Here is a 20,986-nt window from a genome sequence, read left to right as displayed (position 1 = left end):
CAGTCTTGTATCATTTTTAATTTTAGTTTCCTGTGTATAATTTGGAGTTTAGTATGACGTCCATTATCACTGAACTAGTATACTTATTTGTTAAGGGGCCAGCTGAAGGACGCCTCCGGGTGCGGGAGTTTCTCGCTGCATTGAAGACCCATTGGTGGCCTTCAGCTGTTGTCTGCTCTATGGTCGGGTTGTTGTCTCTTTGACACATTCCCCATTTCCATTCTCAATTTTAATCAGGAATAACCTTTGTCTTTTGATTTATATTAAATACTTAAACGTTCTTTACTTGTGTGTTTGTTATGTTTTGATAATCAATTTTTATGATATCGCACGTTCTTTCAGCAAAAAAAAGATTTAACTGGCTTTAAAAGTTACAATGCATGTGTTGATTGTTATCTTTTTTTTCAGACGTCAAAGCGATTTAACAATTGCGGTTGTCTAATTATGTCATCTTTTAACTTTTATCTGGTCAAAATTTTATTTTAGAACGAATGCATGATCAACTTTAAAAAGTGTGCAAACACAAAACATATAGACAAAATATACTTCTGTCCTGTCTTTTTTGTACTTGCAAGTTATTAGACAGTTAAAAATCTATTTGGATCAAGCCTTGTGAAATTTGCATTTACGTTTTTGAATAGGTAAAATGTATGGTTTGGTGAACTTTTCTGCTAACTACTATACTTGTGAAAAAACCTTATCAACAGTAAAATATTCAGCTTTTTTTAATCGACCCAATTTACATAGTAATGGACGACTTCGTACATTTTCTGATCGCAAATAAAATATGTTTTTAATATACTGTGCACTGTAGTTCGTATATTCATTTTTTCTTTCGTTATGGATTTTCCCGTCTTTCTGGGAGTTATTATTTGTTATTGACTCCTTAAGCTTACTCACAAATAATTTAAAACCAAGACTTGCATTATAAAAATGTCCAAACAAACCTTGATTTTCCCCTTTTTTTTAAACATACATCTCAGCCATAGATAACGACTTAGATTCGCCAGGTCTTTAATTTCAAGTTAGTGAGTTGACCAAAGTAATATTGCGGACCATTTGCCAGTTTCCATGCGGTATCCGTGTTTTTTTCATTCGCTCTGTTCTGCATCCACTCAACTTTCGTGTTTGTCATGAGGAGGCCATTTGAAGCTTTCATGCTATACAGTGTGTGTTTTGCTTATTGTTGAAGGTCGTACGGTGACCTATATTTCTAACGTCTGTTGACCACTGGAAGGGATTTGTCTGATTGTCTATCACACCACATATTCTTATTTTTATATGCAGTTATATCTATAATAAAATTGAGAATTGAAACGGGGAATGTATCAAAGAGACAACAACCCGACCAAAGAGCAGAACATTTATTTTTCGTTAATTGTTTTGTTGTAGATTAGGCCATTGGTTTTCTCAATTGAATTATTTCATATTTTTCGTGTTGAAACCGACTTTACGATATGGGTTTTTCTCATTGTTAAAGGCCGTACGGTTGCCTATAATTGCTTACATCCATTTCATTTGAACTTTGGTGGATAGTTGTCGTATTAGCAATCATACCACATCTCCTTATTTTTATATAAAGTTGTATCAATTGTGACTTTAGAAACATTGGTGTATTGATATTTGTTTGCGTAACGTCTAGTGTCAAATTTTTCATGCATGTTTAGGACTATTAAATATATTGCAGATAGTTTCGTAATTAAACGGCTTTAGATCTGTTATACGACAATAATAAATAAAAAGATAAAAGGTAGGAAAATTAAGAGACCACAAATAGTAAAATAGACGTTTAATCAACAATGAACAACACAAAACCCGGATAGCCGGACGTTTGGCTCAAAATGTAGTGGGGCTAATCCAGTTTAACATGCAATCCCTTCCTGGCTAGACTTGGTGCAGGCACACAATCCAGTCGGAGTTAAATCAGTATAACATGCACCCTCCCCAGCTCGACTTTGGCACGATATGTAGCGGTGTATTGCTGCGTGTTTGTTTAATCTACTTTGGCTAGATGTATAGGGGGAGGGTTGAGATCTCGCTAAACATGTTTAACCCCGCGGCATTTTTTGCTCCTGTCCCAATTCAGGAGCCTCTGGCCTTTGTTAGTCTTCATTTTGTATGTTTTTAATTTTAGTTCATTTATTTGTTTAGGAGTTCAGTGTGACGTCTATTTTCACAGAACTAGTACACATTTGTGTTAAAGGGCCAGCTGAAGTGCGCCTTCGGGTGCGGGATTTTCTCGCTGTGTTGAGGACCCATTGGTGGCCTTCGGCTGTTTTGTTTACTCTTTGGTCGGGTTGTTGTCTCTTTGAAACATTCCCCATTTCCATTCTCTATTCTAACATGTAACCTTTCAAACTTTTTTTGTCTATCTTGACTATATTTGGCAATAAACAATAAAAGAAAAAATAAACTACACAGCGCATTCCAACAGAATTACAAGAAGAAAATTAATTTTAAAAATGCGGTCAAAAGTCAAAATTTGCTCGCAGCGGAAAAATGCAACAGCTTGATATTCATTTGAAATAAAATAATTGTAATGATTTTCACAACGTTACTTTTTCCAATATAAACATTCAAATTATTTAGTTTTTTTGTTGTTTTTGTTTAGTTTACAACATCTTTGCAAAGACCACATTCTGACTTCGATATTAAGTAGACTATAAATGCGATGTTCATTATCTTTCTTCTGTTGTAAGTTTAACTAAGTCATTTTGTGTTATGAATTGGTATTGATGTCACTCGTATGTTTTTAAATATGAAGAAAGGGGTAGTCCGGTTGTCTTATACGTCAATGAGACAAAAAAAAAAAAAAAAAAAACGACAAAAAATAAAAAAAAGGGGCAACATTCATTCTTCAACAAAAGAATACATCACAAGAATATAAGTTTTGTAAAAAAAGACCAAATTCGTGAGACGTTGTGTAGGACTTGAATAACTAAGCCAAACTGATAAATATCTGAATGAATGAATCGATTTATGTAAAAAAAAATCAAGGTTTAAACAAAAAAAATAAAAATTATTTTTTAATTATCCGGAACTCTTCACAAAGAAAACCTACATGTATGCGTTGAATAAATAGTAGGCCACTCTTTTAAAATGATTACAACGTAGAAGTACTTATTCTCGTAATCAATAAGATATTTTGTGAATTAACCCCATCAACTTAAACGTTTTTTACAATGAATAAACGTATTTTTGGATTATTTAATGATATCAGCTCTGAACATTATCATTCTTTAAAATGAAACTGTTGTATGTGATGGTATAAAAAAATATTTAAAACAAATCTTTTAAAGTTTTGTGAAAAGAAAGTTTCATTTTATGTATCGAAATGTGTATCATTATTTAAATCCCCACTGGAAGGCCTCTGACAGACTGAGTGAGCGTAAAATCATTGTTATCGATAGCCAATGACAAACAAGTTAAAGGTAAATTATTCAGTAGTATTACCAACAAAAGTTTTACGGTTGTCTACGCTGTTATGAAAACGATTCTAATGTTTTCTATACAGTTGCATAAATATATTGCGACACCCTGATGTTTCTCACAAACCAAAATATTATAACATATGATATTATTCATGACCCCGAAAGTATATTAATCATGCCCTTTTGTTAATGACAAGACCATAGGCATAAATGATTTAAAAAGGCTTAAGAAAAATAATGAATTTAAATAACTTTATTTTTCGAAAAACAAGAGGATGTCGTGGGTACTAAAAATTGACAATCTTATCTTTGGATGCTTACAATAAGAAAACTTCACTCGATATTGAACATTGTTGTGTTTATTTTAACCATTGATAGACATTTTCCAAAAAAGGGAATCGAGCTAATGAACTTTGTACTTGTATGCAACCATAGTTAAACATTGAACATTTTTAGTACCCAAGACTTACCAAAAATCTTGCTTAATAAAAATGAACTTAATTAAATTCCGTTATTTTTACTCTATCTTTTTATTTTATGTATGCCTGGTCTTGTCAATAACAAAATTAAATAATCTAGAAACTTTTTGGGCCATAAATGATATTATATGTTATAATACGTTGGTTTGTGAATACATCAGGGTGGTGCAATACTTTTTTTCTAGATGTATATAATCTTTCCATAGATACCAGTCTTAGATACATGATTTTTTTATTAGTTGTTTTTGGCTTAGAACTAGCCGTCAATAACTGCGAGTACTCTCAGATCTGTACTTAGTGTCTTTTTGATGTTAGGGATGAGGGATGGATGAATACCCTGCCACGTCCGGCTCTGTTTTTTTGTTTGATATTTTTCGTTTTTATTGATCTGATTAGTTAAACCTTTTTCAACTGATTTTTATAATTTGTTCTTATGTTGTGCTGTGACACAACTGTCCTAGGTTAGGGGAGGGTTGAGAGCATACAAACATGTTTAACCCAGCCATATTCTTATATGTCTGTCCCAAGCTAGGAGCCTGTAGTTTAGTGGTTGTCGTTGGTTCATATCTGTCATATTTGTTTTTCGTAAATTGATTTGTTATAAATTAGGCCGTTTGTTTACCTAATTGAATTGTTTCATATTTTTTATGTCGGGGCCTTTTAAAGCCGACTATACGGTATGGGTTTTTCTCATTGTTGAAGGACATACGGTTACCTATAACTAAAATTGAGATTGGAAATGGGGAATGTGTGAATGAGACAACAACCCGACCAAAGCTTAGAAAACAGCCGAAGGCCACCAATGGGTCTTCAACACAGCGAGAAAATCCCGCCCCGGAGGCGGGTTTCAGCTGGCCCCTAAACTTTGCCAAATTGGTGCATAGTTGTCTCATTGGGAATCATACCACGTCTCCTTATTTTTATATGAAATGTTTGTACGCCAGGCGCGCGTTTCGTCTAACGTGTCTACAAACAAAACCCCATGAAAATCAAAAGTTCGGCTGCTAAGAGAAACTTGTACTGAAGTTTTAGCAAAATATTACAATAAATTTACGATAAAAAACATTAGAAAACACGAGGAAATAAATGAGATGTTTATTAATTAATATCCATGATTTAAGCAATATTTTCATGTCATTCAAAACAAGAAAAGCGCTGAAAACTAGATTTTACAAAAGCAGAATTCAATATAAACAAATGCGGTCAGCTGAGAGGCTTCATAAATGGTACACCGCAGAATAAAACATACAAATGACAAAACAAGTATAATTTAATACTAAATAAAAAAGAAATTATTTAATTTAAGCTATAAAAAGTACATGTCCTGCATATAAAATCGAATTTTCATTTGATACATAATATCCTAACCTTATTCAATCATGAATGATCTTTGTTAACAATTATTTAGTAAAAATTTTAACAGTAGTTAGTAATTGTGCGCTCACAAAAATGTTCAACCCATCAACATAACTAATGTACCTGTTTCAAGCCAGGAACATGTTATTATAGTGACTGTCGTTGGGTGCTGTCTACAATATTTGTTTTTCAATTATTGTTTTAGCATTTTTCAGGACGTTGGTTTTTCGTTTTAAAATCGCTTCACAATTTGTCATCACAGGAACTTCGATTGCTTATTATACGCTATGAGTTATATTCATTCATAACTAAAGAGGCGTTTAAAATTTCGTTATGTTTTTGAAAACAAATGTCTCTCTAACTAGGCGTTCTATCATCCTTTTCACCTTACACCATCAACATCGTGAATAAGGAATATTATTTACATAGGTTAAGTGAAACAGTTTCAGTATGATAGTTAAAATCAGCAGAATGGATTTTATGTTAGTTAATTTAATCAATTCTTTTATGTTCATAATATCTATGTTATTTGTAAACTTTATATTCCCTTTTGCATTTGGAAAGTAGTAAATGTATTTTAAACCATCAAACTGTACTAAATACCATCTGTTCTTTATATGATAATATTTCATTTGATTAATACTGTGTAATGTTATTTATTTTCTTCTTATTTCATGGCAGTATGCTCACAGCAATAAAAGTATACATGTTTCCCGTGTATTTCTATTCAACGTTATTAAGTCATATCAAGTATAGTCCGTTTGATATCTGTATTAAACTTATTATTAAGTAAACTTTTAAACTATGTTGTTTATTTCGGAGTGTGTCTTTATAAATATAGTATACACAGTGTAGATACTATTCTGTACACTATCCGGAAGTCGCGATTTTCGAAGCGAGAACTTTTTGAATCACATTTTAAATTTGATAGAAATACTGAATTAAACGGTAAGTTGATCATCTGTACATTGCTTAATGATTAATTCAGCTGACATCGATATTCTCAAATGGTTTAGAATTAAATTCAGCACATTCATTATTCGTATCTTTGCCCTAATCAAGAGATTTTCAAGTGCATCACTAAAGAAAATCAGTCGGTGAACCCAAAAACAATCTTTTTACCCTCTTAGTGTACAAATTAACGTAAACACCAGACGTAATTAACTAAATGAAGTATATTTCAAGTGGTGGTAAAAGTTTCAACCAGATCTTTGAAGCCAGAAATAAGAAAATTACACTTGTTTGAATTTCTCACTGTACGATCAGTCTCGCTTGTATATTTTGAAACTGTATGATCAGTCTTTATTTCACTGTATTCTAGGGGTGATTTCAAAGTTATTTACGATACATTAGAAGGTGGCATTTTTCTAAATAACACAAATATATTTCAATAAATTCACATCCTGAAAACTTATGAAACATGTTTTAGCTTGATGGTGTGTACTCGACTTACTACATTAAGTATAAGGATGTTTAAATGTTGCTAAAATAAGAGGAAGGTTTGTTGTATATATAAGTTTCAGAAATGTCCTCCGTTATACTTAAAATTGTACAAACACACAGATTTAATTGTTATATAAAAATGCATGTATTTACACACATTCGAGGCCGTACTGTAGCCTATAATTGATCACAGTTCCTTCACTTTGTTTTGGATGTAGAGCTGTCTCTTTGACACTCAATTGTACATCACTTTGTAAAGCGGGGGTTTATAGTGATAATGAAGTCCGTCTTTCCGTTGGACCGGTACAATATGTTTCGTCGGTTTTGTAAGTGCATCTCCTCATAAACTACTTAATATACATTGTGGGTTCCAGCCATTTTTAAATGGAGAGGGGGTCCAATCCAGGAGAAAAGGGATTCCAAATATATGTTCCGATACAAATGCCGTCTACAAAAATCATCAGAAATATATTTGTATTGTCTGATGAAAGAAATTACACGTTATAATTCCCTGGACAGTTCATAATATCACATAGACACGTATATATCTTCAAATTGCCGTTGTTTCTTTTTCAAAATCACGACTGGTCATACAGTCAAAAAATCTGAAATCGCTTCTAGAATACAGTCAGTTCTAGACTGATCGTACAGTAATTTATTTTGGGATCCTCAAGGAAAACATATTTTTTATGGGAAATACGAATATTCTATTAAATACGAAAAGAATATTGAAACAGTATATATTTAACTGTAAACTGATGCAAATATTTGCATTAAAAGATTATTTGGTTTGTACTACGAGAGCAAAATTGTCCATCGATTTCACTTTTTTCTATCAAGTTGGTGTGGTGCACACGTATATTTTATATTCTTATGCATGTTTTTGTTACAGTTACTCATATTTATGATGCTATACATACCCTGAAGATGTTCAAAGCACTTTATAGATATAGGAGTAAACAAATGATGAGAAAAGTCACCGTAGGCAAAACCGTCCTGTTAGCCAGTTGGAAATCATCGCTTCGAAAATCGCGACTTCCAGATAGCGTACAGAATAGTATCTACACTGTGGTATACAAATTCAAATGATTAATTTCTGTGAAGTAGACCCTTCGAATTAGTATGGGTTCTCCCCAAAGATATCATGAGCCGGTATAGGTAGGTCGATTGATATATTTTCATGAACCGACACCTAGCCATTGATATTTTATTAAACATCATATGCAGGTCTGGCACCCGTTTCAAAAACAGTATTATACTGAATTTGAAGCTGCTTCTCCCTTTTGATAACTAAATATATATTCTTAGGATATAAAAATGAAGATGATAAGTATGATCGATTGATGAAACTACTTCGCAGCAAAGTACGCCAACTAAAGGAAAATGAGGCAAAAAACAAGCGCAATAAACCGGTGAGTAATTTCAGGTGACCCCTTTTTTAAGAAATAATTCTTTTATGTCATATCATTATCTATGCTCATTTAAACATGGTTGTGCATTATGTGTGTCAATATCTTTAGGCCGAAAAAATATATTGCCTACCTATGTTTAAACAAGCAAAGAGCATGACATTTAACACATCAAAATGAGAGGAATACTATTTCTACGAAAGCTGGTTGTCAGAAATACAATCCCAAAAGAGTTTCTAGGAATATTTGTGTTTAAGCATCAAAAACGTTTAGGAAATTGCGAATCAAAGATTCCAAAGAAAAATGCAATTTTTGAAATGTGTGATTTTAATATGTATTCATGACACATATACAGATAAATACTAGAAAACTTAAGACTGAGCAACACAAACCTTTTAAATTGGGAAATACTAGTGAAAAAGGTAGAGACGTCAAATATTGTTTTATAATTTTGCAAGAGAAAAGAGACTAAGATTGCACTTTTACAGATCTTTCGATTTTTTTGGTATCCAAATCTGGTTCACACCGCTCCTAGAGTATGTAGTTTCACAATAACTATAAAGTCTGGATTTGATCGCTGATAAGAGTGATGTACAGATCATTCGAATTTTTAAACATCCACATCTGATTTACATCGCTTCTTGAGTAAATAATTTTAACAGTAACTCTGAAGCCCGGTTTTGAGTGCTGATAAAATTGATGTTAATAGTTTCGACAGAGGTTGTAAGGAGCACTTGCTAGTCCCATCAATATAACATCGTTTGTACATATGATACATCTTTGATTCTTATATAGTTACTTTTCCTTTATTCAAATTAGTCCGTGCTGTATAAGATTCTAATATCAACCAGCTTCAAAATAGTTTTCATGTAGCAACGTAAAAATGGTGGAAGTAAAAGCAATTATTGATTATTTTAAGAAGTATATAATTAGTGAAATTTCTTCAAAGAACGCATACGTAACTAAATAAAATTCCAGTCGATTGGCAAAATATGCAGTTGAACTTTTCCTTTGAATCGATGATTTTTTACATCATTTGAAATCATTTTGTTTTTAAACAAGTTTGATTTGAAAAGCAACAACCATGAATATAAATAGTGTAATCACTTTTATCATTATACAGTAGTCAGATTTGATATTATTTAGTTCCCAAAGGTATTGATAGAGGTAATTAACATTCTGATTGAAGTAGTTTTGTCTTCGTTTATTTGGTTTCCTTTCATGTCTGTGGCCTAAACTGATAGGCTTAGCTTTTAATGTTACTTTAACAACAAGTTTGTTCTAAGTTGTAAATCTAAAATCTGCCAATCGAAAGTTTTACGAACGCCCTGATATGATTTGTTTGATAAGTTCATAACTGGTTTTTGGCGGTTTTTGTGTTACTCAAACTTTAGTATTACATGAAGTGTTTTGTGGACGTGTTTTTCTCTTATTTCCTTGGAATGGTATGTCCGATTTTCTTCGTCCGCTAATGGTTTTTGATTGCTTCCTTGTTACCTTCTTGTTTAACTCTTTTGCCTCTTTTTATAACCATGTCGAGTGAATTCGTTTTTATGGAAACAGTGTCAAGATCGCTTTTATTTTCATAAGCTAAAATCATTTAGCCTGCTCTTAGATGTAAATCAAACAAATAAAACAAATAAAGTGTATTAAATTTAACGTTACAAGGTCATGCATTAATTGTTTGCTAAAAACAAAAAAAGATATTGAAGCGTCATAACGATTTTACTCATTATCTATGGATTATTTTGGCAGATACCAGTAGCATTTAAGAAAGACAAACCAGAAGATTCAGAGGAAAATTTAAAAGCCATAGAAGAACAGGTACACATTAAAAACCATGTTGTTATGATAAATAGTTATAGAAAGCTAATAACAGCATGTTGAAATCTGTTGAATATCTACTTGATTAGTAAATGGAAACTTACATGGAATTGTACGTTTCGGAGATATCTAATTCATATTGCATAATTCGTTCTAATATAATATATATAATATAATATTATATAGTTTGATTCTGTATCAGTTAAATCATTGACATTAATATGCGTTTCAGTATGTTGATCCAGACTCGAAAAAAATGGAAATCATCGAGAGCTTCCAGGTTCTAAAGGATCACAAGAAGTTCAAGGTACGACTAACAGTTATCTTTAGTCTTTAACCTTTGAATAAGAACCATGAGTAAAACGCAAATATTTTCATTTAAAACTGTCATACCCCCACAAGGTATGCGAACAAAAATCCAACTTTCAAGTCCCATTAGTTTCTCTGTAATACTTAAATTGAATGATGTATAAGTTGTATCCAATGAGTGCAGACATGTATATCTATTTATTAGGAGAAAATCAAAAGGTCAAAAGGTTTTGTGAAATTATTCTATGTTTTAAATAATTTTTTTTATCTGATAGCATCTTCCATAGTAAAACTGAACTTAAAAATGTTTTGCTCTTCATTCAGTTAGAATTTAGATTTAAGAAAAAAGTGTCATGGGATTCGTTATTTTGTTGTCACAGCACATTTACAAAAGCTACAGCAAAATATGAAATTTAATAATTTATCTTCACTGGAGTAGTCTTTTTTTACAAGCAACACATACAATATAGTCCAAGTATTGCTATTCTGATATTTAACTGATAGACAAGAGAGAGCTTTAAAATACATTGTTTTAAGATATATTGCACTACAATTTCATTTCGAGTAATAATCTTTCCAGGTTTTAGTTTATGACAATATTGTTTCATTCTTTTTTTGCAGCCAAATCATATCCATCCAGAGGAAAGTAAACATGTCAAAGCAGAGGCTTTGGACAGGCATATATTAACCCATGCTCAGAAAGTACAGCTAAACATGGAGTCTGAAAATGTAAGCTATATGGATACTTTTTATGAATATGTGTACATTTTTCATAGGGTATTTGTGTTCTTAGTGCTGATCTGATAGATCAATTACCATTTAAGTTTTACATTTTCTTCTGAAGGAGTGCTGCTACTGCAGTGTCTCACGTTTGAGGATTGAGTGCTCACAATAATGTTTAATTATTTCATCTTTTTAATAATGTGCCTATCCAAAACTAAGTTCCTATAAATCAGTAGTTGTTGTTGGTTGCTCTGTTTTTTATTTGTTTTTATCATAAATCAAGCCGTTGTTTTTTCTCTTTTAAATTGTATCTAGTTTTGTCATGGTAAGGCCAATCATAGATAAAGAAAGGCAACAATAGTATACCGCTGTTCGAAACTCATAAATCGATAGAGATAAAAACAAATCCGGGTTACAATCTAAAACTGAGGGAAACGCATCAAATATAAGAGGAGAACAACGACACAACAAAAACACAACATTAAAATGTAATACACACAGAAACGAACTATAATATAACAATGGCCATTTTCCAATAGCCTACTTTCCGCTATGTTTTTTGTTCATGTTGAAAGCCTAACGATGACCTATGATTTTACCATCCTCATCTATTGGTCATCTGTGTTTTGTTGGATTATTAGCAATCAGACCATAATACTTTATAGTACAGCCCGAAGAATGCCCTCAGATTTGAGGGAATCTCAAATTTCACAACTGATTAGCTTCACAGTTTGAAGTCCTTGTAATTTATATATCACTCTTCCCAATAAACTGACCGCAGATGTTACACATAGGTTATCTGATAAGAAAGTCAACATTTTGGCATTTTCTGTCTTTACTTGAAATATAAATATAAATATTCTTCATAAGATTTTGAAAATCTAGTCCGTGTTTTTTTTATTAATCATGTTCAGATACAGTTAAAGGAATGTAATATAAAGTTATGATTTTTTTTTTATTAATTTTCCATTTTTTTAAAATTTAGAATAGATCCATAATCTGTTGTCATTTTGAAGATTAGAAATGAATATTCTTTGTAATTTTCACATTTATTTTGATAAAATGTCATTTAATGATAAAAGGAAATTTCCTAAATATTTAAAAGAAATTCTTAATAGAATATTCATTAGGCAAAGACAATTTGGAAAAAGAACCCTCCTTTTTATACGCCCGTTTATGAGAGGTATTATGGTATACCGTTAGTCCATCCGTCCGTCCGTCTGGCCGTCCGTCTGTCTGTCCGTCTGTCGTCAACATGTTGAATATGAACTCAAAAACGCTTTCACCAATTTGCATGAAAACTTTGGTAAATTGTTTATATCTATTGACGTGAGCTCCATTTTGTCTTTTTAATAAATTTTAGATTTTACATTTCCGAGTTATGGGGTTTTATTCATAAAAAAAGTGATATGCCTATTTTCGGACAGTTACTCAAAAATGCTTTCACCAATTTGCAAGAAACTTTGGTGAAATGTTTATAACTGTTGACATGAGCTCACTTTTGATTTTTATAAATTTCAGACTTATCGTTTCCGAGTTATGGGGTTTTATTCATTAAAATAAGGGGATTTTCAAGTTTTCGGACAATAACTCAAAAATGCTTTTAGCAGTTCTCATGAAGCTTTGGTGAATTGGTTATATCTGTTGACGTAGCTCCCTTTCAATTTTTTATTGATTTTACATTTTACATTACCCAGTTATGGGATTTTATTAAAAAAAAGGGGGTGATTTTCCAGTTTTCGGACAATATCTTTAAAGTGCTTTGAGCAGTTTTCATTAAACTTTAATGACTGGTTTATATCTTTTAGGATAACCTCCTTTTACTTTTTCATAAATTTCTAATATGACATTTAGAAGTTTATATTAAACTTTATTCTTTGAAAACGCGATAGGCGTATCATGCGTTCATGGCGCAGCTGTTTATTATTTTTGTTTTTAATTTTCATTTCATATTTCAACTTATTTTCTCTTATTCTAAGCATTTGATCTCACTCTTTTCAATGCGAAATACTAGTAACAAAAAAGTGTTTTATATACATATTGCCCCTATATTCAGTGGAAAATAAGGGGGAGGGTCCACACTCATTTGCATATGAATAGAAGTAGGTAATGTTTGAACCTTATATACTGAAAAAATGCTGAATATATATACAGTTTATATATGGATTGGTCCTGGACCCAATTGATTTTAATATAGTTATTCGAGTATCCCCAAAAGTGAAATCAAATTCGAACCATTCTAAATATAACAAGAAAGGAAACATATAGGCTGGGGATACCTGATGAGGATAGTTCCAATTCTACTAGACCGAAATACAGACCAGATTTGGATTTCTAGTCTAAAAATACACACACAATATTTAAACTACAAGCATGCAAGTCGGAAATTCTAAAAAAAAATTAAGATAAATACTGAAAAATGTATTCCATAACAATAAATATTTATCCTACACCAAAAATGCCAGCTCTAAATATATGCACATCAAAAAATGGAATTAAATACAAAGGGTTATAATAAGATACACTGGATTGGTCCTGGACCCGATTGATTTTAATATAATTACATTGACACGTTTTATTAAAACATATAAAATTTGCTAAATGAGCAAATCTAAAATTTTTGTCATAGCATTTCCAAATTATGAAAACATTGCAAAAATGAGAAGAAACAAAAATAAAAGCACCTTGTCTAAGAGAATATTTTGTAGATAAGAATATATAATGTATTTAGTGTAGGTAATATTGAAATTAAATAATCTTGACCAGCTAACCATCTGTGTTTATTTGATAACATCAGTGGACACCAACTGTGAGAGAAGCACTTAACCTAATCATTTAATTGCTTGTATAAACAATCAATTACATGGTTTCAATGCTGAATATCAGGAAAAATCGGGGCTGTTCTATAAAGTAATAAGAAAAATGTTATTGGTATCGCATACATGCTATTGTCCTTTAATTGTTTAGAAAATTCCCTATTTTCACGAAGGCACAATTGATACCTTTCCATACGGTCTGTGTTTTGCTCAATTTTGAAGACCATACGATGACCAATAGTTGTTTTCACCCTTGGCTTATGGTTTCCATTAGAAAGTCATTTCATTGGCAGTCATACCATATCTGGCTTTTTATATATTACGTCAATGTAACATGTTAGTTGAAATGCATACATACTATTGTCTTAAGATTATTTGTAAAATGTATTTTAATTTGATAATCAAAGGCATCAAACAGTTAGATCCATGTATATACAATGCATAAATAAATATACATATACTGTTAAAATTTATTTAAAAAGAATAAAGTTATAAGAAACACATTTTTTTTAATTTCAGTCAAATGAAAACGACATAAATAGTGGTGGTATTTCAAAAAGAGGTTTTACAACAGGTCGTCTGTGGACTAAGAAAACAGTACCCTATGAAATAGATTCAAGTCTAGGTGCGTTAATCTGAACATTCCCTTGCTTAGTATAATGCCTATCATTATTCATCATATAAGAAACACGAAAAACATGTAAATGATATAAATGTAGTGCTTAGTATTTAGTAGTGAATTTCAAGGTTATAAATTACGTAACTTGATTAAAACTAAGGTAACTAACACCTAAGGCAAAGTTGTCTTTCGGATTAGATGGCTGATTTTTTTTGCAATGCGCTCAAACGGCGTATTCATTTAGCTTCACAAATTTTCAAAGATTATTTCAAAAACACGTGTGTTGTGCACCGAAATTGGTATTACGAGTTAATATATAGCTAAAATCATAACCAATGTTCATTCTTATGATTGTTCACACATGCATAGAAGCCAAGGGTATACTCACTTAGCCTATTGACTCAGTTATGGAGTTTTTCATACATAAGTATAAATCTTAAAATAATTCCTAACGTTTGTGATATCACCGTATGAGAACGACACCAGGTATTGGTACTAGCTGAAGCTGAGAGAGGTGTTGAATTTTGTAATCACAGTTAAGAATTATTTCACGTGCCTAAAGATTTGTAAAATAATTTGTTGGGAACTGACTTGTTCTCCAAAGAAAGAGTTACGGATTTCTCCAGACCAAGAAAAGTAGCCGTTTTAATGCTTCTAAAGATTGGATAGTTCTTCCTATTATTTAATTATCACCAACTTTAAATACACAAGACCATACTTTTCATAAATTGTCAGAAATTATCTTGAAAACTTTCCCCAGAAAATGCCTGTACCAAGTCAGGAATATGAAAAATGTTTTTCACTCATTCCTTTATTTGATAACGTTTGATTTTGTCAGTTTTAAGGATTTCCCCTATTTTGAATTTACCATGGAGTTCGGTATTTTTGTTATACTTTTTAATGTAAATAACAAAGAAAGAGGTTTGATAGTGTACTTATATATTAAAGTGTACGGCAGCTTGAATTTTACTACTTATTCCGCTTCAGCTAGTACCAATATCCGGTGTCACTTACAAACACTGGATTTATCCTACAAGTCTAACAGTGATTTTGAATGTTTATAAGGTAAAAACAGCAACGTTTAACAATATCCTTGTAAATGGTCTTATTCCAGATACTCAAGAGGCAAGGAATGTAATTAACCAGGCTATACAAGTTTTCGCTAAATTGACATGTATTCAGTGGAAACCACACACAACTACTTTAGAAACAGAGCTTGGACATCAATCATACGTTAGATTTTTTAGCGGCAGGTAATTTTGTTTAAGGCACATGACAAATGGAACTGTTTTGAGCACACAAATTAGGATTATCATATACTAAAATCAGCCTGTTTCATCGAGCACTATTGTTATTTGTCTTCTATCATTTCTATCGTTGTGTATTCGTTATTCTTGCGTTGAGCATGTTGGTCTAGGGTCTTCATAACTTTCTCATACACAGATTTGTTTACATCAATAAAAGACTCAAAAAAATGAAAAGGATTATTTGCAAACTTTTTACAGACTTAAGTTGTTTTGATCGAAATGTTTGAACGTTCATGTATTTAATGGACACATTATTTTGTTTTAATATGTCATGATTGTGCTTTTTTTGTCATGAATATACGACAGGTATTACCTACAGCATAATGGTATTTATATATATCGATACAACTATTTGCAACTGTAGTTTTAAAAGTTGGGCTATAGTAGATGTACATTTATCTTTTATTGTGGGATGTTCAGGGAAAAGTTGGTCTTAACCTTGAAAAGTTAAACAATCTCTCTATTTCTATTTACCGACAAATATATGTCTTATCTACACGAACATAGATTGAACATAGATTGAACTAAAATCTCTTACAATAACCTGATATTAATTGTAGATGCCTTTTCTCTTTCAACATCAGATGCATCAAGTTTCAATGGATAGCTTATACCATAATATACAACTTTTTTTTAGTAGCGTTATTCACATACCATTAAATATTCCTATACAACAGGTTTAACAAAAGGAGCATGAATGTTTTGTATGTTAATTGAAATAATGTTAGCTGTTTAATCATAATAAAAGCTCTGCAGCGATACCAGTCTTATAATATAGTACGCAAAACGGTAATTTTGTCTTTATCAAACTAATTAGGTGAACTCGAATCATAACATATGAAGTAAAAATCACATACGTAGTAGAATAGCACTGAAAACCAATAACTTTCAAATATGTGAAGAATCTAGTCAAAGCAATCTATGCATGGGAAAAATCAATTAAGTGCGTCGAATGATTTTAACATTTTATGAGGAAAACGAATTACAACAACAAGTGACCGCATTAATAATATACATCATTAGAACAGACGTGTTGAGTACCGGGCTTGTGATACTTTCGGGGACGACACATTAAGACAAAGATATATTCCATGATAAACGAAGTCATTCAAATATTTAGTTATTTTTTTTCATGAAATCCGTACGAAGTTGATACATGCATATTTTTGTTTTCCAGTTAATATATACTTAGTTTTTAAAGAATCAAGTCTCAATCTATATATCTATATAACGCTGCACTTTGAACATCTTTAACAATGTTGAAAGACATGGCACAGTTTTTTATTCATGTATTAACACCATACAGTTTCCTGGTTTTTTATATGCTTTAGCTAGCTATAGATAAAAGGCAGCAGTAGTATACCGCTGTTCAATAGTCATTAATCGATTAAGCAAAACTTAAACCAGGTTTAATCCATCCTTTTCGACATAAGAAATGCCTGTACCAAGTCAGTATGACAGTTTTTTTTCCATTCGTTTGATGTGTTTGAGCTTTTGATTTTGACATTTGATAAGGAACTTTCTGTTTTGAACTTTCCTAAGAGTTCTGTATTTTTGTTATTTTACTTTTTAGATCATCTTTAACATTGTATACATAGTACGCAACAAGGATCACAATGATAAGTTTTTCTACTTGTAGCGGATGTTGGTCGCATGTTGGTAGAAGTAGTAATGGGGAACAAAATTTAAGTCTCAAGGCTCCTGGTTGTCTAGGGGTATGTAATGCATTTGTTTGTCATATATTTTCCGAGTCCCTCCCTTATAATTTTCGTAATTTATTGTTTTACTGTTTTCAAAATCATTCAGGCCAATTTATTTTTTCGATGGACGCAGCTATACATTGTCACTCAAATTCACAAGGTTTAATCAATAAATCAAATTAAAAAGGACAAAGACAATCAAAATAAAACTTCAAAAATTTGGCGAGTCCGGTCGGCTTTTCTGGATTTAACTTCATCAGGAAAGATAAAACCCAAACAGTTGAAAGCCAAGGATGTATAAGTACTTCATTACTTGAGAATCTAATTGACGAAAAGGGTATCCAACTCCATTTCATATCAACTCTGCTGGAGAGAGTTGTTATATTAGTTTCTTACTAATTTCAAAATATATCAACGAAGAAATAAGCAAGATACTAGTACATTATAATCATATCAATACCGAAGCACTGCTAAAAAACTCATCATAAATACCAGAATTAAAATTGTGTACGCAGGACGCGCGTCTCGCCTACAGAAGACTAATTAGTTAAGCTCGAATCTAAAAATTAAAAAAACTAAATAGAATACGAAGTTGATGAGCATTGAGGACCTAAAAATCCAATAACTGTGATGATGAAACGACCCAGTGCTAGAAAATATAAACCTCCTTTATAAAGTTGGTGCGTCCAGAACCTTTGTTTGGACTAACTTTATCAGAAACATAAAATTAAGACTAGGAAGATGAATTAAAAAAAAAATTAGAAAAATACACTATCAAATACAGGGACTATGTTTGTAGCACCAGTGAAAATCAAAAGGTAATGACTTTGATCACGAACCACAAATGCAAAGGAGACATTTTAGACTTAACAGTATTTTAAATGTTATAATGCGTTGCCGTATATTAAGATTCATGGAAGCACAACATTTAGTGACTGGAATAAGATGTTCTAAATAAAGAGCATGTATGAACATAAAAAGGTAGCTAGAAGAACAATGTTAAACTGAAAAGACCATTTCGATCTAAACAGGTCTAAAATGACCGAACAATAGATAAATTTAAAAAATGGCGGAAAATTCTAAATAAAACAATAAAAATACATAATACATGGTGAAAAGACGAAAACGACAAAAAGACAATCACTTGTCTACAAAATACATAGAAATTTTGAGACTGAGCAACACTAACCAGACCAAATCCGGGGTTATCGCATGTGTTCCAGAAGGGTAGAAATATCTTGATCCACACGACGCAAACGTCATTTTGTTCATGGTATTTACATACGTAGTGATAAGTCTCAATAGATGTTGTCTAAACCTGGGGAATTATTAGGCAACATCTATCGGGACATTATCATCTGCGACAAATACTCCAAAATGGTAAAAAAACTCATGATGGCGTTCATAAAACAGTTGAAGTTGCGACTTTTCCTTTACAACTTTCCACCAAGACCCTTGGGCCAATAGCTTCCTTTTTAGCAGTAACCTTCTATCAAGGAATTAAGACCGGAAACTCAATCTCAGGAATATCGTATCAAATAAGATTTACATAGTCCATATGCAGGAGCTGAAATGTACACAATTGGAGATCTGAAATCATCAACTCTTGCGTTGTAAAATTTCCTTCCCAATCGATCATTGTCAATTTTTAGATGTTAGTTTAGATATGAAGCATACTTTTTCTCACGTTTGGTGGGATAGATACGTTGAAAATTGTCACTAAACGTTTGATTATTTAGTGAGAGGACATCATCTATATAGCGGAAGGTGAGATTAAAGGATATTTCTAGCTTCTATTCATTGTTCATGAGAAGCTCTTGCATGAAGTTTGCTCTATATGAACGATGGAACAAGTCGGTGAGAAAAGGGTCTATGTTCATTTCCATAGGAATTTCGATTATCTGTTGAAATACACGTAATAAATATGTTGTTCATAAAACGAAAAACTAATCTCGACGATGTCTGTTCCAGGCAATTTTTATTTGAAGCACAGTTTTTCTTTTGCATATGATTTATCCCTTCTTTAAAACTTCTTCCTCTTTGTGACATATCCTTTTCTCCAATAGTATGGCGATAACATTGTTCACACTTAACAGATTTCATTAGCAGGGTAGTGCTCTTTCACCATTTTCTACATAAGAAAATGTCTGTACCAAGTCAGGAATATGACAGTTGTTATCTATTCGTTTGATGTGTTTGAGCTTTTGATTTTGCCATTTGATTAGGGACTTTCTTTTTAGAATTTTCCTCGGAGTTCAGTATTTTTGTAATTTTACTTTTCACATAACTGCTCCAACAAAGTTTTGAAGGAGAACGGCTGAAATAGACATTATATAAGATTTGCGGTCACCATTACGAATTGGTTCACCGATACGAAATATCTGTCTCTGAACTCACTTGTGACATGTTTTTGTGTATTTGATTTATAAATTCTAGAATAGTCGTCGAATCTGTAATCTACCTAATGTGTCGTATTCACAATTGTGAAATTATGACTAGTGGATTCGCATGGGAGTGATGAATTCCTAGCAGAAGTCGTCTATCATGTCGGCCCTACCGTTGACTCGCTCTTTTTTTTAGTTTATGTGATACTTTCAGTTATTGTTTGTTTCTTTGTTTTTTTAATCGATGAACGAGAGTTGAACATCGATAAACTATTGGTTTCTATATTTAACAAAAATGTGTAATGTAATTCGAACTAAGTTATGCTCAGTTTTCGGTCAATGGTTTTAATTTATCATCAGTACCTTTCCGACACATCTCTTGCATCTTATGCTAAAGATCTGTTCAGTCTATTTTTGTATTGTTCAGTTGTTGTTATTTACCCGTACAAATCAACTGAATTGTCTTTAAAGTTGACGAACAATACTTGATTGATTGCAAGCGAAATGTCTAAACATTAATGAACTTACAATAAAAAAATGTATAATAATGTATCTTAAACTTAAACAAGACCTTTATTTTCTAATTTTATACTTTTGAGACGAGACTAAAATTAAAATGACCATCTAAGACTAGCATTCATCTTCTACATGCAGTGTTAAAATTGGCCTGAATTGTCATATATGTATATAATTCGTTTAGCTTGGAACTGCTTTGCATGAAATGTTACATGCTCTAGGACAATGGCACGAACAGAGCAGAACAGATAGAGATGACCATGTTTTTATAGATTACAGTCAAATTGGAGTAGAACCAGGTGATGGTAATTATGGAAAATTCAACACGAGAGATTTAAATCCATATGATTATGAATCAATAGAACACTACTCATTAAAAGTAAGTTATTTAAACTGGTTATAAAACAATAAAGCATTTTTGTAAAGATAATTGAAGGACCTAGATTATAGCACACACGACACGTGTATCAAGAGTAGCCGTCAACAAATACGCTTGACAGTCAACAGGAGGCATGTTACCCTTCCTGTATACATAATTAGATCTCGAGTCTTTTTTCGAATAGTTTATAAAAAAAATGAAAACAACGCTTAATTTAAAAAAAATTCATGCGTTTTTCTGTTAATATTTTAATAAATATATTTTAGGGTGTATAAATAGGATTTAGGATGT

At 31.8% G+C, this 20,986-nt stretch overlaps 1 protein-coding gene across 1 annotated transcript in view; it reads left to right on the top strand.

The window, feature by feature from the left end:
- Window positions 1-20,986, top strand: part of LOC127733926 (uncharacterized) — a 49,306-nt gene that overhangs the window by 6,903 nt on the left and 21,417 nt on the right. The window contains exons 2-9 of the mRNA XM_052243402.1: window positions 8,018-8,121; window positions 9,874-9,942; window positions 10,175-10,249; window positions 10,873-10,980; window positions 14,310-14,415; window positions 15,524-15,662; window positions 17,356-17,431; window positions 20,501-20,695. Of these exons, the coding sequence (XP_052099362.1) occupies window positions 8,018-8,121; window positions 9,874-9,942; window positions 10,175-10,249; window positions 10,873-10,980; window positions 14,310-14,415; window positions 15,524-15,662; window positions 17,356-17,431; window positions 20,501-20,695 (872 nt within the window). The remainder of the gene's footprint in view (window positions 1-8,017; window positions 8,122-9,873; window positions 9,943-10,174; window positions 10,250-10,872; window positions 10,981-14,309; window positions 14,416-15,523; window positions 15,663-17,355; window positions 17,432-20,500; window positions 20,696-20,986) is intronic.

The sequence above is a fragment of the Mytilus californianus genome, unplaced genomic scaffold (genome assembly GCF_021869535.1).
Source record: "Mytilus californianus isolate M0D057914Y unplaced genomic scaffold, xbMytCali1.0.p SCAF_3, whole genome shotgun sequence".
Classification (NCBI taxonomy): domain Eukaryota; kingdom Metazoa; phylum Mollusca; class Bivalvia; order Mytilida; family Mytilidae; genus Mytilus; species Mytilus californianus.
The sequence above is the reverse complement of the archived record's forward strand: the minus strand, read 5'-3'. Positions and strand labels throughout refer to the sequence as shown.